The 17479-nt window shown below is 43.7% G+C and overlaps 6 protein-coding genes across 15 annotated transcripts in view; 5 read left to right on the top strand and 1 right to left on the bottom strand.

The window, feature by feature from the left end:
- The window catches only part of LOC108143289 (neogenin), a 37169-nt gene extending 30726 nt beyond the window's left edge, over positions 1-6443 (top strand). For 5 of the 10 annotated variants that reach the window (XM_041707712.1, XM_041707710.1, XM_041707711.1 and 2 more), the window contains 8 exons: positions 585-1260; positions 1679-1961; positions 2022-2231; positions 2295-3625; positions 3688-3935; positions 4001-4181; positions 4857-4990; positions 5109-6443. In XM_041707712.1, coding sequence (XP_041563646.1) covers positions 585-1260; positions 1679-1961; positions 2022-2231; positions 2295-3625; positions 3688-3935; positions 4001-4181; positions 4857-4990; positions 5109-5341 — 3296 coding nt within the window. In that variant the 3' untranslated portion in view covers positions 5342-6443. The remainder of the gene's footprint in view (positions 1-584; positions 1261-1678; positions 1962-2021; positions 2232-2294; positions 3626-3687; positions 3936-4000; positions 4182-4856; positions 4991-5108) is intronic. The other 5 variants (XM_041707714.1, XM_041707713.1, XM_041707708.1 and 2 more) reach the window with 5 other exon arrangements.
- LOC108143491 lies at positions 4197-4821 on the top strand. The gene has a single exon (XM_017267941.2). The coding sequence runs from the start codon at positions 4332-4334 to the stop codon at positions 4758-4760; it is 429 nt and encodes a 142-aa protein (XP_017123430.1). The 5' UTR covers positions 4197-4331; the 3' UTR covers positions 4761-4821.
- A 1204-nt stretch (positions 6444-7647) lies between the features above and the next one.
- On the top strand, positions 7648-10574 carry LOC108143489 (probable cytochrome P450 301a1, mitochondrial). The gene is made up of 7 exons (XM_017267939.2): positions 7648-8117; positions 8680-8830; positions 8983-9095; positions 9158-9351; positions 9415-9616; positions 9675-9840; positions 9899-10574. The coding sequence occupies exons 1-7, from the start codon at positions 7852-7854 to the stop codon at positions 10466-10468; spliced, it is 1662 nt and encodes a 553-aa protein (XP_017123428.1). The 5' UTR covers positions 7648-7851; the 3' UTR covers positions 10469-10574.
- LOC108143490 (adenylate kinase isoenzyme 6 homolog) lies at positions 10473-11375 on the bottom strand. Its single transcript, XM_017267940.1, has 3 exons — positions 11183-11375; positions 10970-11121; positions 10473-10916 (listed from the first exon to the last, which is right to left on the bottom strand). The coding sequence occupies exons 1-3, from the start codon at positions 11226-11228 to the stop codon at positions 10587-10589; spliced, it is 528 nt and encodes a 175-aa protein (XP_017123429.1). The 5' UTR covers positions 11229-11375; the 3' UTR covers positions 10473-10586.
- A 432-nt stretch (positions 11376-11807) lies between these two features.
- Positions 11808-13923, top strand: LOC108143330 (protein stand still). Its single transcript, XM_017267650.2, has 4 exons — positions 11808-12184; positions 12249-12494; positions 12670-12750; positions 13245-13923. Exons 1-4 carry the CDS (start codon positions 11972-11974, stop codon positions 13674-13676), a joined length of 972 nt encoding a protein of 323 aa, XP_017123139.1. The 5' UTR covers positions 11808-11971; the 3' UTR covers positions 13677-13923.
- Positions 13924-14014: 91 nt separating this feature from the next.
- On the top strand, positions 14015-17460 carry LOC108143408 (H(+)/Cl(-) exchange transporter 7). The gene is made up of 9 exons (XM_017267797.2): positions 14015-14339; positions 14461-14565; positions 14624-14825; positions 15179-16150; positions 16210-16379; positions 16434-16820; positions 16883-17041; positions 17097-17180; positions 17245-17460. Exons 1-9 carry the CDS (start codon positions 14088-14090, stop codon positions 17365-17367), a joined length of 2454 nt encoding a protein of 817 aa, XP_017123286.1. The 5' UTR covers positions 14015-14087; the 3' UTR covers positions 17368-17460.
- The last annotated feature ends 19 nt before the right edge of the window (positions 17461-17479 follow it).

Genomic DNA, 17479 nt, shown 5'->3' with positions numbered 1-17479 from the left:
TCTAGGTCGGTGTCCAGTATTTGTGCAGCTTAAATAATTGGCGCCCAATGTGAGGCCTGTAAATTGACCCAACGAAATTTAATGCCTTAAACTCCCGAATCTCCCTATTTCCTTTGTTGTACAAATATCCTTTCATTCATCCTGCTTTTGTAAAATAATTTCGTATGCGTCTATGTGTGTATTGTTTGTGTAGTAATACATTTAATTACTCAAGTTATTTTAACTCAAAATATGGAAATCTCTTTTGTTTATGGTAAAATGTGATATTTCACACTGTAAGCGTAAGCTTAGGAGCCTTCTTTGTTGTACGTTAAGTAATTTATTCCCAATAGTTTTCTTTTCTTACTTTTGATTTGAAACTGCTGTATAATAATCATGGAATGCTATTCGACCTACAAAAGAGATTTCAATTAAGTTTATATATATTAAACCACATGAAATGAATTATTATTAATTTCGAATATAATTTATTAACTTATTGTTTATTTTGTTTGTTCTTTTATTTCCTTAATCCACGCCTCATTTCCATTTAACATCACCCCAAAACACAACCATCCAACCACCTACAAATCCCACTCCAAAAGTGAAAATCAAAAAACGCAAACCCCAAGGCCATTCCACCAAATCCCTTCAGACCTTTGACAATCTGACCAAGCGGCGTAAGCCCTTCAATTCGGGTGAGCAGCTGCGCACCAAGTCCGGTGGCAGTTCACGCTTTACGGACGCGGACGAGGACGATGAATTGGACGAAGATGACTCCGGCACGACACGACTGCGGATTCCAAACGGAAAGCTTCCCAAATTCGAGCAACCGCTCAACGATCGCATGTTCAATATCCTAAACACGGCAAGTGCTCTGCCGCTGGAGAACCAATCCAAGAACTACGAGGACGACGACGATGACTATGACGATGACGAGGACGACCCAGCCGCCAAGAAGGCTCTCCTGGAGGCCTACAAACAGGGCGAGGACCCACAGAAAATACTGGACTCCTATCGCGCTAGCAATACCAAGAAATCCCAGCAGCAAAAACAATCCCCTGCTTCCCCAGATTCTCCCGAGCAGGATCCGAGTGCCCCGCATCCCGGTTCCAAGGTCCTGGACAGTGGACTCCAGGCCCGTCTGCCCAGTCAGCCACGTGATCTGGTGGCCCAGATTGTGAAGTCCCGATTCGTGACCCTCAGCTGGGTGGAACCACTCCAGAATGCCGGCGATGTGGTCTACTACACCGTCTACTACAAGATGAACAACAGCGAGAGGTGAGTGGCGGCGGCAAATTATCGCATTACCCGCATAACTGGCATCTGCTTCATTAACCAGCAATTAGCAGGGATTAACCCTATTTGCATAGTTAACCAGTCGTCGAATGGCTTCATCTCCTCAGTCAAGCGGAAATGATTTGGCTTTCGATTCAATCAGATGGATGTCTGCCTGTCTGGTTTCCATCCTGTGGTTACTTCCTGATTAGAGATTTGTAAAATCAGTCAATATATATATTTTTTCATTATAAGATTTTTCAAGCTTTCCCCCTAACGAAAACAAATTGAGTAAAAATCAAATGAGACGAAATGTTACAAATGCTAATACCTAAAATACTAAACTTAGAAGAAATCGAACTATTTATTCAGAAAAACATACCTATCTATATCTATATTATAACCAAAATTACGTTTTTAGGGAACAAAAAATGGTGACCAAATCGCATGACGATCAACAGGTCAACATTCAATCACTGCTACCGGGCAGAACTTACCAATTCCGTGTGGAGGCCAATACCAATTTTGGCAGCGGCGCATCCTCGTCTCCACTGGAGGTCAGCACCCAACCGGAGGTGAACATTGCTGGTCCGCCACGCAACTTTGAGGGCTATGCCCGTAGTCACAAGGAGATTTATGTGAAGTGGGGAGAGCCCGCGGTGACCAATGGCGAGATACTCAAGTATCGGGTTTACTACTCGGAGGTGAGATATTGAAAAACTATTTTAAAATGCAAAATATATATATAAATTAATTTACTACAGAACGATAGCGGAGCAGATTTGTATCACGATAGTACTGCATTGGATGCTCTGCTGACGGAGCTGCGTCCGCATACGGACTACGTGATTTCCGTGGTGCCTTTCAATAGGAATGGAATGGGCGATCCCTCGGCTGAGATCCGTGTGAAAACGTTTTCATCCACGCCATCGGAGCCGCCAAATAATGTCACTCTGGAGGTGACTAGTTCCAGCGTAAGTATATTGATATTTGCAAAACAAGGGCCTTCTAACTTATAAATTACATTGATTAATTAGTCAATCACCGTCCACTGGGAGCCACCTGCAGAGGAGGATCGCAATGGCCAGATTACTGGCTACAAGATACGCTATCGCAAGTTCAAGGATGCGCCCCAGGTGAAGAGTACTCCGGCAAACATTCGTTACTTCGAGCTGAGCAGCTTGGATCGCAATGCCGAGTACCAGGTTAAAATTGCGGCCATGACGGTGAACGGGTCAGGACCTTTTACGGAATGGTATCGCGTCAACACACTGGAGAATGATCTGGACGAGACGCAGGTGCCAGGAAAACCCATTTGGATAAACATTCATCCGGGAGCCACCAACATTGCCCTGCACTGGGGTCCACCGCAACAGCCGGAGATCAAGATACGCAACTATGTGCTGGGCTGGGGTCGCGGGATTCCCGACGAGAACATCATCGAGCTGAAGGAGACGGAGCGCTATCACATACTAAAGAATCTGGAGGCGAACATGGAGTATGTGGTGTCACTGAGGGCGAGGAATGTTAAGGGCGACGGTCCACCCATCTATGACAACATTAAGACTCGCGATGAAGAGCCCGTAGATGCACCCACACCGCTGGAGGTTCCGGTGGGTCTGCGAGCCATCACCATGTCCAGTTCGTCGATTGTGGTCTACTGGATCGACACGATGCTGAACAAGAACCAGCATGTGACCGACAATCGCCATTATACGGTTAGCTATGGCATCACGGGATCCAACCGCTATCGCTATCACAACACATCGGACCTCAATTGCATGATCAATGATCTGCGACCCAATACGCAATACGAGTTTGCTGTGAAAGTGGTCAAGGGTCGCAGGGAGTCGTCCTGGTCGATGTCCGTGCTGAATAGCACGTATCAGAATGTGCCGGTCACGCCGCCGCGAGAGGTCACCGTTCGCCTGGATGAACTGAATCCGCCCACCGTGATCGTACAGTGGATTCCGCCAAAGCACACAGTTGGCCAGATCACCGGTTACAATGTCTACTATACAACGGACACCACGAAGCGGGATCGCGACTGGGCAATGGAGGCCTTTGCCGGCGAGGAGACCATGCTGATGCTTTCGAACCTGAAGCCTTACACCACGTACTACTTCAAAGTTCAGGCGAGGACCACCAAGGGAAATAATAACGCTCCCTTCTCGGCTCTGGTGTCGTACACCACCAGTGCAGCGGTCATAATGCAGGAGGCCGACACCATAGCCAAGGGAATCGACAACGAGAAACTGTTGTACATCATCATTGCAGCCACGGCCGTGGTGCTACTCGTGGTGCTCTTGGGCATCCTAATGCTATGCCGGCGTAAGCCGCAATCCTCGCCAGAGCACACAAAGAAGAGGTGGGATTTCCCAGCCACTAATGTGTGTACAAAACATTTTCTAAACCCTTTTGTATTTGCAGCTACCAAAAGAACAACGTGGGCGTGCCTAAGCCACCGGATCTATGGATACACCATGATCAAATGGAGCTCAAAAACATAGACAAGGGCTTGCACACAGTGACACCGGTCTGCAGCGATGGAGCCTCGAGTAGTGGTGCCCTCACCCTGCCCCGTTCGGTGGTTCACAGCGAATACGAAGTGGAGACGCCAGTGCCGGGTCATGTGACCAATTCGCTGGACAAGCGATCCTACGTGCCGGGATATATGAGTGAGTGGCAACGGCCTCTGGGTAGATGGACTGGATTCTAAGCCCCAAACCCATTTTCTTTGCAGCCACCTCAATGAACGGAACGATGGAGCGACCGCAGTACCCGCGCACCCAGTACAGTCACCAGAATCGATCCCACATGACCATGGAGGCGGGTCTCTCCCAGCAGAGCTTGACCCAGCCGCAGAGCAACTCAATGGCTCAGACTCCGGAGCATCCTTACGGCGGCTACGATGCCAACTTCTGGTAAGTGGAGTGGAGTAGGCGTTGCTTTCACCAGTTTATTTCGATGTCATTTGGCATGTGCTCACATTTTGGTGATAGACGTTGTACAAAATTCCCAGCTAAATTCCCCTAGTTTTAACTCTCTGCTGTGGTAAAGACCCAGGAACAATAATGTGCTCGAGGACTCGTTGGGGGCGGATCGATCCCAGTGTGCAGTACAATCTGGTGCACGGACCGACGAGCAGGGTGACCAAGCTAAACAAGCAAACGCTTCCGCGTCGCGTCGAGCAGCAACTGCTTCTGATGGCTTCGCCGTCGCCGTTCCTTAACTTCTTGAACAAGTTCCGCCTGGACGAGATCCTGATCAACCATCAGTACAAGGGTGTCTACAGCATGCGCACGGCGGCCACCATCACAGAGCTGGCTACCTACACGTGGAACGTGATGTCCGTCTCCGATCGCCAGCCGTACATCCGGCTGGCCCAAAAGGCGCAGCAGATTCAACTGGCGCGGAAGCGGCACTTTCTGGGCACCGGAGGCAGTCGGCTTTCTGGGCAGTCGTTTGCCACGAGCGGTTCCCTATGTCCCATTATCATTTGAATCAGTCTTGTGCGGCCCCTGTTTATTAATTAGAAATAAATAAATCATTTTCTTTTTCTAATAAGTGCCTTCCCTTTTTTCACTTACGTATTTCAGCAATGCGAGCAATGGAGCTGCTGGCAATGGTTGTGTGTCCACCATTGAGAGTTCCAAGCGTGGGCATCCTCTGAAGAGTTTCAGTGTACCAGGACCACCGCCCACAGGCGGAGCCACGCCCATTAATAAGCATAGTGAGTATAGTATTTGCAACAAATTCATTACATGATTTGAGTTTTAGTTTGATTTTGATTACTTTATTACCAAATAAAAATATGATTCCAGTTTTAATGAAATATATTTTTTTTTCAGCAGCTCCCGCCGTCACAATACGTCCACAAAACCAGTCGCCCTACAAGAAGCCCTCTTTCTCGGCTGCCACGCCTAATCGCCTGCAGGGCGGTGGCTCGGTCGTCCACTCAACCGATGAGATTCAGAGACTGGCACCCAGCACATCCACCGAGGAGCTCAACCAGGAAATGGCCAATCTGGAGGGCCTCATGAAGGATCTGAGCGCCATAACGGCCAACGAGTTCGAGTGTTAACACTGAAGCCCTCGCCTTAAAAGTGTCCGGCAGGCTGAAAGTATTAGTCGTCAAACAATAGATGTTACTTGTTTTTTAGTTTCTGTTTTATATTATTGATTCGACTCGAATTTGTGAATTGCATTGAACGAACTTGAATTCAGTTCGCCCTCCGCAGAGGTCCATTTAGTTTTAGTTAATCAAATGTGCGATATATTAATGACCGAAAAGAACTGTAAATACGAACGACGCCGCCATATAAATTTTTAAGTCTAGATACACACATTCATACCTATAAATAGCACTTAAGCATAGTTAATTATCGAATAAGGGAGGTGTATAAAATCGGGGACAGAGAACAGAAAACAGAGTTAAATAGTAGACGAAAAGCGAAAAGCGTTTATTGTGCAGGTTCTGTCTTTAAACTGTCACACGGCATTTCATATTTATCACTCTGCATCATCTTAATTTAATCCGAAGCCAAAAGCGGATAGTCTAAGTCTACATACATATGCCATTCTATATTCATATGCTTACGGCATCTTAGCTAAGTTTCATACTAGTAAAGACCCTAAAAACGTAACTTTTATGCTATTATAACCACCCCAACAAACAATCAAAACAATTCGATCTAGACTTGCCTCTTAAAGTGTTCATCTCTTTCTTTTTTTTTTTATCAATCATTCACACGCATGAGTTTGATATGTGCCATTCAATCAATGATTTGTCGCCAATCCCACAAAACTACTTAAGCTATAAAGTCAAGTTCTAGACTGTAAGCCAGGAAAGCATTTACGATTTAAACTATACTATTAATAAATGGTGGAATGACAAGGTCCGTTATACTATGTCAAGAATAAATTATACTTTTTGAAAAGATTTTGATGTGTTCAAAGTTTTTATTGCAAGAAAGTTTTATATTTTTATGCGTTCACTAAAAAACTGTATTCAACATTTCTTTGCACAACAATCTCATTAAACTCAGCAGTACACTAAAAACAATTAAAACAAAGCCAAATGCACGAGATAGGCATTTGAAAATTGTGAAATTTCTATTGTATTGAACGTAAACTTTGTAATCAAAAGAGAAATTGCTAAATATATAAAGAATATGTGAAATTTATTTCAAACTTTCGTTTTTTTTTAATGCTTATTGCCATTTATACAAATATTGTATCTTATACACTCCTTGGGGGGAAGAAGTTTGTTCAGGAAATCATCTGAATATTCCAGATTGTCCAAAATGATGTCATGCTGTAGAGGAGATTAAAACATATACATATTTTGATAATTTATGTGTTATTTAACGTACATTGTAGGGACAAGAGTGATTTAATTTTGATCGTGTCATAATGTCATTAATAACGAGCGCCTCGAAAGACGCATATGCGATCTTAGCAAACGCTGTCAGATATCTGTGAGATCATAAAACCGAAACTGAACTGCACAGGATAAAACCAGGACAGACAGCCCTCCAAAGATCTTGTAACAAGACAATCTGCAAGAACTTTCGGCCAAGCGGGAGGGACAATATTGCTGCGGAACTAACCACTTAGCAATCACTTCTGGATGGAACACATTAGATGTTTCCAAAAATAATTTCAAGCTTATGGATTTGGAACACGTAATAATCAACCAAATTGCTTTTGGCTTGGCTTTGAGGGCAAATTAAAAATTAAGCTTCAGATCCGTATATGCATAATACATATATGTGGTCTCCGGCAAAACAGCTAACTTTTTTAAATTGTATCCGCGCCAACAGAGGAACTTAAACACGGACCAGGGTTCTTCCACAAATCGATGAAAACTGTTATCTAAATTTGCAAGCTGACGACGATTGATTGATTAATTGTTGCCCCAAATTTAAATTTATAAGTAAATCTACAAAAAAAATTTCTGAAATTCTTTTTTCCTATTGTCTTAATTTTTGTAAAAATTTAATCTTAAGTAAATAAGAATATTGACATCAAATAATTACAAAATTTGTATTTGTTATTTGTGACAACGTAAAAACTGTATTTTATTGTTCTTTGACCATTTAAAATGTTGTGTACGCTGCACGTTTTTTGTTTACAACCTCGCTAAAAGATTTTTGTTTTGTTTTTGTCTGGCTTGAGTTCAAACAAACCTCTTGGAACAGCAGCACGAAATGCAATTGACTTTTGTGAAAAAAAAACTAAAATATCCTCTAAAAAATATTTCAGTCACATTATTCAAAGCCGAGACACCGACGAGCTTAAGAGCAGTGAAGCACTTTCTCTTTTAAAGCAGCAAAGAGCAGCAACTCAAGAGCCTCAGAAAAGATGGCTTGTTTGGATGGCTGGAGGTCGAGCTGGCAGTAGTTTGTGCCAGGCAGTCGTTCGGTGTGGAACTTGATTGCGGTTCCCGCTAGAAGCCAGTTACATTGCCCCGCGGAACTCAGTGTGTCAACGTCAAGCGTAGACAATTGGAAATCGAGGCTTACACGACCAGTGAAATCTGATTTGAATTTAAATCAGTTTTGGCCCATTTTTATTCTTGGCTCCGAGGAAATGAATAAACTTCCGATGCAGGCGTGGCGCTCCACAGCCTCAGGTGGTCACCATTTGCGACGAAGTGTATCGAAGATTGGTGGAGCAGGTTCCAGGCGCTTGGAGAGCCGCAAAAGCTCCACGGGCGTAGCCACTTGTCCGCATCTGGCGGATCCAGAGGCGGCCAGTGCCCCGCGAATACACTCCACGGCCGAGTGGCAGAATGCGCTGCCCTACAACCAGATACCCGGACCGAAACCCATTCCCATTCTGGGCAATACCTGGAGGTAAGGACAGCCAATCGAAAACGAAATCGAAAGACTCAAGCGGCAAACTCGCTCGCTTTCTCCCAGCGAACTGCAATTGCACCAAAAAACCAAACACCCTCCGTTTCGCTTGACCCAATTAAGTTAAGCAGCTTGTTCAACAATTATATTGAATTTAGCCACTCGTGTGTATTTACCACCACTTATTTGTTATGGGTTTTTGCACAAAAAAACACGCAATCCCAACTAGTTTTTCTCCCCTGTAAACGATGATGTATGCTAACTAAATATTTATAGGCGACTCTAAACTTAGCTTTCCTAACGATTCTTGTTAAATGTGCGTGTGGGAGTCCAGCAATTTACACCTGGCCTATCCTAAGCCTTAAGTTACAATCCGTTCGACGGCACGTCATCCAGTTAATTATCGTTCAATTAGCGTTGAATTCAAGGTCGCCCTAATAACGTGTGAAATTTTGCTGCACGCTGACGAATTTTGCCCACAAATCATATTTTTGCGCCTTTAGAAAAAGTCAATGCAACTTTCATTGTCATAGAGATTTGTTTAACCTTGAGTGCTCCGCAGATTGATGCCAATAATTGGTCAATACACCATCTCCGATGTGGCCAAAATATCATCACTGTTGCACGATCGTTATGGCAGAATTGTGCGTTTTGGAGGTCTCATCGGAAGGCCCGATCTTCTCTTCATCTACGATGCCGACGAAATTGAAAAGGTAAGCATTAAACACCACGGACGGCATAGTGGCTGGCACTTTCCGCATGACCAGCGAACCACGAAGGCACCAAGCCATTACACGAAATTCCAGCACCGAACAAATTGCCGGCAGTTGTCGGATGTTAAGCCAGCAATTTTATGAATTTTCAGTGCTACCGAAGCGAGGGACCCACTCCCTTCCGTCCCTCGATGCCCAGTTTGGTCAAGTACAAGAGCGTGGTGCGTAAGGATTTCTTCGGGGAACTCGGTGGCGTAGTCGGAGTGTAGGTGGAATGGTCTTATTTATATCATTTATATATATGTGTATATACTCCACTCCATTCAGGCACGGAGAACCTTGGCGGGAGTTCCGTTCGCGTGTCCAGAAGCCAGTGCTGCAGCTGTCCACCATCCGGCGATATTTGCAGCCGCTGGAGGTGATCACCGAGGATTTCCTGGTGCGCTGCGAGCAGCTGCTGGACGAAAACCAAGAGCTGCCCGAAGATTTCGATAACGAGATTCACAAATGGTCCTTGGAGTGTAAGTATATTTTGTAATTAGCAGCTATCTGAAATTATTAAACACACAATGTCCAATCTCCAGGCATTGGTCGCGTAGCCCTGGACACTCGTTTGGGCTGTCTGGAAGCGAATCTCAAGCCCGATTCGGAGCCCCAACAAATCATAGATGCTGCCAAGTATGCCCTTCGTAATGTCGCCACTTTGGAGCTAAAGGCTCCCTACTGGAGATACGTTCCCACGCCACTTTGGACGCGCTATGTGAAGAACATGAACTTCTTTGTGGGGTAACTTACAGTAACAAACACATTTGATTCACAAAAACTAATTCCAATGGTATTTTAGTGTCTGCATGAAGTACATTCAGAGTGCCACCGAGAGACTTAAGACACAACATCCTAGTCAACGAGCCGGCGAGCCGTCGCTTGTGGAAAAGGTCATCCTGTCGGAGAAGGACGAAAAGATAGCCACCATAATGGCTCTTGATTTGATTCTAGTCGGAATCGATACTGTAAGTCTTCTATACCGAAGAAAATGTATAGAAATGCTGATAACTCTATTACTTTCAGATATCCATGGCCGTTTGTTCCATGCTGTATCAACTGGCCACTCGCCCGGTGGAGCAACAAAAGGTGCACGAGGAGCTGAAGCGACTGCTTCCGGATCCCAACACACCACTCACAATTCCGCTGCTGGATCAGATGCACCACCTAAAGGCCTTCATCAAGGAGGTGTTCCGCATGTACAGCACGGTGATTGGAAACGGGCGCACCTTGATGGAGGACAGTGTCATATGTGGCTACCAGGTGCCCAAGGGAGTGCAGGCCGTCTTTCCGACGATTGTCACGGGCAATATGGAGGAGTATGTGACGGATGCGGTCACTTTCCGACCGGAGAGATGGTTGAAGCCACAGAACGGAGGAACTCCCGGCAAACTGCATCCGTTCGCCTCGCTTCCCTACGGATATGGAGCCCGGATGTGCCTGGGTCGACGGTTCGCCGATCTGGAGATGCAAATATTGCTGGCCAAGCTGCTGCGAAACTACAAATTGGAGTACAACCACAAGCCACTGGATTACGCAGTCACCTTCATGTACGCCCCAGATGGACCGCTTCGCTTTAAGATGACGCGCGTTTAGGTTGTAGATTTAAGATTTCGATTTTATACACGCTGTTTGTTGTAAATAATAGTAAATTTACATACAAATGTTTAAGTTTTCTACATTAGATTATATAATAAACTGACTAATCCTACTTTTATTTTCTTTTCCACATACGATACCAGTTTTTCACAGTTTTCAGACTCATATGGGCATCGGCTTTCGTTTCGCCCTTGAGTTGGAAGACAATATCTGATTTGTAGGAATCTCGGGCCTCTTCCAAAATGGTTCCAAAGATTTCGCATTGAACATTCGATGTGAGCTTCTTTTCGTTGTAGTTACGTTCTTTTAGACGATCGTAGAGCGTCTTATTGGGACAGGTGACCACGAAAACGGCTTGGAACCAGCGTTCTGGAAAGAAATCACAGCCATGGTATTCCACGATGTTGCCGCCCTTGGTCATCAGGGGTTCCAAGTGGTCCATCAGCTAAATAGGACACTACAGTCATTAAAATTGTTAGGTAACTAGGATTTGCAGACCTTTTCTTCGTCCAAAACGGGGCAGTCGTACTCCTCATCGTATTCCTCCACAAAATCGTTTTCCTTGGCGATTTTGGAACAGTCCAACCAGTCAAACTTTAGTTGGGAGGCCAGACGTTCGCATAAGTACGATTTGCCAGCACCAGGAGTGCCTGAAATAACAATAAATGAATAATAAAATATAAACATTGAATAGGGGCAAGCACAACCCACCGGTTATTAATATATTTGGTTTGGCATCAGGCGATAGCTCCGACATATCTTCTACTTATTGTTAAGATTATGTTTGTGCAATAGAGCAGAATAATTGTGGATAGCACTATTGTTTTGCTTGTTAAAGTTCAACACGTGAGGCACATGAAATTGTTTATATTTTCTTATTCTGAGACATTGTACTGCCAACTTGTTTTCTTTGGTCGTGCAGGAATGCCACACCGTTTCTATGCATTTGTAGAGCTGCCAGACTGTTTGTTTTATTACTTCCGCTGCGTTGGCGCAAAAAAGCTAAAGTTATTTAAATAAAAAATTGATTAAAGCGAAATGAAAATATTAAAAGAATTATAGAATTATTAAACCTATTTTTAATCTATTAGTTATTACAATTTTATTTAGTCATGTCTATTAAATATGTATTTAATTTGTAAAACATCCTTTTCTCTAAAAGGCTTATCACAAAAACAACCAAATTCGGTTGGAATGTAAGAAAGCTTCATTCATTGAATTGATTGCTTGATTTTAAATATTAATCATAACTTATAATTTTATAACACTATGAAATTGCAGCGCATTTTGTCAAATTTTTTCGAACGTGCACAGATGCCCTACTGTCGTCGTTGTGTCTATCTTCGTTTGGCCATTTACCGTTGCTTTTTCCTGGTTCTCTCTTTCTTTCCATTCCTGCGAGAACACAATCTGTATCTCTTCCTCTGCCTTTGACACATTCCTCCTTTTGCCTTCGTTCTCGAAAGCTAGAAGGTTCATTCCCACTTTTGAAGCTGAAAAATGTCTGTCGACCTGAACGAATCGGAAGAAAAAATGGACCTTAAGGTGGATCCGGAGAGGCGCCAGCATGTGCCGTACATATTAAACGGAGAGCTATACCGCATCGAAAACCAGGTGGGCGATAATGTTACGGTCAAGTGCTGCTACTGTCCGCCGGATCGGATTTATCGCGGCAGCGTGCGCTCCACGGGAAATTTTCACATGCACATAAAGGTAGGTGTTCCGGGATCTTATAGAAAAAGAAAGCTTCTGATATTTTTGATATTCCCGGGTGAAGCGGCGTCACAGTTCGTTGTTGGGAAAACTGCACGAAATGAAGGTTGCGGCACTCGAGGAACGCCGTGATCGCATCATGAAGAATCGGCGTTTTGGTAAGCCCCGCAAGAAGACCCCCGTCCCAGCCTCCAGTACGGTTGCGATTTTGCCGGAGATTCAAAATCCTACGGGAATTAAAAGCCACGAGCTGAAAATCAAAACGGTGTTCCAGCGCCACAAGCAAGAGCAGGAAGGAGCCACTCGCAAGGTATGCATATCACAAGTGCAGAAGCGAGATAACATCTCACTTTGCCAATCACCGTTAGAGCGGCCGGCCCCACACTTGCTCGTGTATTTTATATACAGTATCTGTTCGCACGGCGAAATAGCTCAATGAAAAATGGAGCTTGTGTTAGTGTGCTGATCCCTTTATCTCTTTCCAGTCCGGAGATTCAACTTCAGATAACAGCATCCAAGCCAATCCGCCAAATATAGCCAACAGCCACGGTGTTTTTGTTCAGGATGTGAGTAAATTTGAAAAATAAATGCAGTAGAACTTCAAAAGTTTGAAACTCTATATATATGTTGAATTGATTTTACCAGTGCTTAAATTATCTGAACCAAAATAGATTTGTTTCTTAAAAATTTCACTATATGCCACTTTATCCTACCAATGGCTCCTGATCAATTGTAGCCCAGTAATTGTAGTACGTTTTAATTTTAATTATTCTCGATATTAAATTTTTGAAGAAGAATTTGATGAACGTTTCTTCCTCAGTTACATAAAAAATATACACATATTAAATTATAGCCAAGTATTGAATTTGTTTATGAATTTATTATCTAAGCTTATTAATTTAATAAATTGCAGTTAAAGTTAAAGCTTTGCTAACAGAAGAAATAAAACAGAAGCTACTATGGACTATTGCTCGTGAGCTAAAATTTGAAATATCCTTCTTTAATATTATTAATCTTTTTTTAAGTTTATTTACTAAAGTAAATTCCTCTTTCTTTTCAGGTCTCGAATATCTCTGTGGAGACCCTGCCCAGCAATTCGGCATCCACAGCTGCTAGTGTCTCTCTATTGGGTCGTCCCGTCAAGCCGGAGCAAGCCAGTGGCTCTTTATTCCTGATTGATCAACCAGCAGCCATCGATTTGAGCCGGACTCCATCGCTGCCGGGCGAAAGTAAATCCAGTTGCTCGCTGTCCTCCTCGCTGGAGGATGGCTCCATGGACTACTCGCGCTCCCAAGCCGTCTCACAATCGGTGTCGTTTACCCACTTCTTGGAGCACCCTCAGCGGGATGTATTGCAGCGCCTGGAGCGCACGATGGCCCAAATTAATCAGGAATTGCACTGCCGCAATCAGATTGAACATAACCGTTTGCTGTTGGAGGCGGCCAAGTTCAAGTTTCTGAATCCGAATTTTCAATTTGAACCCATTCAATAAGGGTGTAATTTAAAACAAAACACTTTGTATTCCACTTATACCAAAATAGAGTGCCTGAAGGATTTATTTAATTGTAAATTTTGAAAATCTAAATCCGAAACACCAATTTGATCCCACTCAGTATTTGTAAACATCAAAAATCTCCCTCAAATTTTCTATTTTGAGACGACTTTAAACAAGGGACCTTAACGAAGATCACATTTATTTTATTTTCCACTTTTATAACAATAAAGTGTATTGAACCGTATTAATTTGCGATTTCAAAAATTTGTTCACTTAAAAAAGGCCTCGATAAAATACTCTTAATCCAGTTATGGGATTTTGCAGCTGTCCGCAGATGGTTACACTCAATCGGCTTTGTTTCGTATTCTTTTGCCTTTTTGTTGTTTAGCATCATTTATGTTTTAAATAATGGACGATAAGAGGACATTAATTGATGTAGGTGATGGCACCAGCGATGAGGATGATCCAATTATTCCCAGTAAAGGGACAGGTCATAGCTCAAAGCCAAAAGAAGATGCCGGATTGGTTGGCCTTAACGAAGAGCCCGCAACTAGTTCTTCAGGTGGAGCAGCACAAAGTATTTCGGGGATTTACCACTTAATAGATAATGATCAGCCCCCGCTACTGGAAAACAATACCCCTTCAATTGCGAGTGAAATAGTAAGTATATACCTAAAACCAAAAATGGTGAATCATCATTTGATTTTACAAGTAGCTCTTCGCTTATCTTTGATCACTCATATTAAGTTTATTACTCGATGCACTTTGTTTTTTTTTTTAGCAAACAAATGGAAATGCGGGTAGTACTAATAGGGATATTAACAATTCGGAACCCATTTTCCATTTAAGATCCAGGACGGCAGCGGCTTCCACGCCCAATTACGAGGTCTGTATATTTGTGGGGTGTATGATATATGTTCCTTATCAGTAACTCGCGCTTGCAGAGCTTGGACTATGAAGTTTGCGAAAACACGCTGTTTCAAGATGAACAGCGGAAACGGCTGGCGGAACCTTTCTCCCTGCGCAAGGATGTTATAAGATGGATCATCTTTATACAGATTGGCATTATAACGGCACTCATAGCCTGCAGCATAGATATCATAATCGAAGAGCTGTCGGAACTGAAGTACGAATTCCTTATTAAATGTACGTAAAATTAACTGTTATTCATATTATCTCGGTTTCGAGAAATTTTTTCAAATCGGAATGAGTTTGCTTCCAATATAAATATATTATCCGCAAGGTCTAAGAAATGTGGCTATAAGTTTCTATAAGAAAGTTAGACTATCTTGTCTTAGGATTGTCCCACAGTCTATACAAAAATTGCAACTTTTAATATGTAAACGGATATATTTAGATAAGCACAAAAAAAACAGCTGTGTTCACTAATGACGTTAATGGTTTTCTCTCTACTTAAAATTCGATTTTTAATCCCTCATGTTTTACTGTATTTTTTTATTATTTATGTACAATTTGATACTTATAGTATATATTTTCAGCTGTGCAAAAAAACGTTCCCCTCAGCGATGCAAGCGATGGCGATCTTGTCATTCCTTACCTGTACTGGCTTCTCTTCAGCATTTTGCCGGTGGCCTTTGGAGCAGCCATGGTTACGTACATTGAGCCCATAACCGCCGGCAGTGGTATTCCCCAAGTGAAAAGCTACCTGAATGGCGTCAAAATACCGCGCATTGTACGGATTAAAACGCTTGCTGTGAAGGCGATCGGCGTGATAACATCAGTGGTAGGTGGTTTGGCTGGTGGAAAGGAGGGTCCAATGATCCACGCCGGAGCCGTGGTGGCTGCCGGAATCTCGCAAGGCAAGAGCACCACGTTCGTGAAGGATTTCAGGGTGTTCAAGGCATTCCGAGATGATCACGAGAAACGGGATTTCGTCCTGGGCGGAGGAGCAGCCGGAGTATCAGCCGCTTTTGGAGCCCCGATTGGTGGCATGCTGTTCTCGTTGGAAGAAGCGGCCAGCTTCTGGAACCAGAATCTCATTTGGCGCACACTGGTGGCCTCCATCATCAGCGTGTTTACCCTAAACATTGTGCTGTCGGCATATCATGGCCTTAATGATTTCACGTTCACGGGCCTCTTCAATTTGGGCAAGTTTGATCAGCCGCTGAAATTCGACTACTTCGAGCTGCCCATCTTCATGCTCCTGGGTGTAACTGGAGGCTTACTTGGAGCCGCCTGGAACTCGCTTAACACCAGAATCAATAAGTTTCGCAAGCGCTTCATTCCCTGGAAGATTGGCAAAGTAATCGAAGCGGTTGTGGTGGCCATAATGGGAGTAACGCTGGCTTGCCTGATGATCTACTTCATCAACGACTGTCGTCCGCTGGGCAACGACCCAACCAACCATCCCGTCCAGCTTTTCTGCGAGGACAACGAGTACAATGCCGTGGCTGCCCTGTGGTTTCAAACGCCAGAGGCCACAGTTCGATCCTTGTTCCACGATCCTCCAGGTGGGAGTTTGCTAAAGGTGTTAACTTATCTCTCAAGTTTCTTTTTGTTTTTCTTCTAGGCTCGCATAAGATCCTTACGCTAACCCTGTTTACAGTCGTTTACTATGTGTTGTCTTGTGCCACCTTTGGATTGAATGTCTCACTGGGAGTGTTTATCCCAACTGCCTTGGTTGGCGCTGCTTGGGGGCGTCTCCTGGCCATGGTTACGTTTTACCTGTTCCCGCAGGCGGTAGGTAATGTGAGACATCATACTCTAAAGTTAAACCACATTTTCCGATTCTAGGAGTTTCTGCATCCGGGTAAATACGCTCTTATTGGAGCAGCCGCCAATTTGGGCGGAGTACTCCGCATGACCATCAGCTTGTCGGTCATCTTGATGGAAACAACTGGCGTGGAGAGCTCCTTCTTCTTTCCTCTCATCATTGCACTAATCAGCGCCAAGTGGGTGGGCGATTACTTCAACGAGGGCATCTACGATACCCAGATCCAGGAGAATCATGTGCCCTTGCTGACTTGGGAGCCGTTACCGCAATACAAGGGCTTGACAGCTCAAAAAATACTCAGCAGTCCTGTGGTCTGCATCAAGCTTCGCGATAGCGCACATTACATATACTCGATGCTAAAGAAGTGTGAGCACAATGGATTCCCTGTGGTGGATGATGTGCAGGGGGTGAGATAACTGAAATGTTTATAATTTGAGTTTTTAAATTATTACTCATTTAAATCTTGCAGGATCGTCGTTCAGAGGGTCGTGTTTGCGGCATCATCTTGCGTTCGCAGCTGATTGTCATCTTGCTGAAATCGTTATATGTGGAGAATAAACGCTTCTGGCTGCCAGATACTTCTATTCAAACTTTTAGAGATCTCTATCCGCGATATCCATCAATAAAGGTATTTAGCAGGCTAAAGATTTGTTAAGTCGTGGGTTTTAAGTCTCCCCTTTCAGAGCGTTCGCAAGCTAGATGAAAAAATAAACTACACAGTGGACCTGTCCATGTTTATGAATCCATCGCCTGTACGAGTCAATCCGGTGAGTCACTTTCCGCAACCCAAAAGCTCGATTCAAATACTAATTATCCCCATCCAATTCTCAGCACGATTCGGTTCCCAGAATTTTTCAGATTTTCCGAGCTCTGGGTCTGCGTCACTTGTTGGTGATTAACAGCGAGAATCGCATTGCTGGCATTATAACGAGGAGGGATTTTATTTACAAGTAACTTATTTGCATTCAATGCAGAGTGTGTATGTCTATCGAATGCCAAAAGGTGGCTGTAATTTTAAAGAAAATAAATATTTTATTTCCTTTGTAATCGCCACCACTTATAATTG

The sequence above is a fragment of the Drosophila elegans genome, unplaced genomic scaffold (genome assembly GCF_018152505.1).
Source record: "Drosophila elegans isolate 14027-0461.03 unplaced genomic scaffold, ASM1815250v1 contig_183, whole genome shotgun sequence".
Lineage (NCBI taxonomy): Eukaryota > Metazoa > Arthropoda > Insecta > Diptera > Drosophilidae > Drosophila > Drosophila elegans.
Note: the sequence above shows the minus strand (reverse complement) of the source record. Positions and strands in the feature narration are given on the sequence as shown.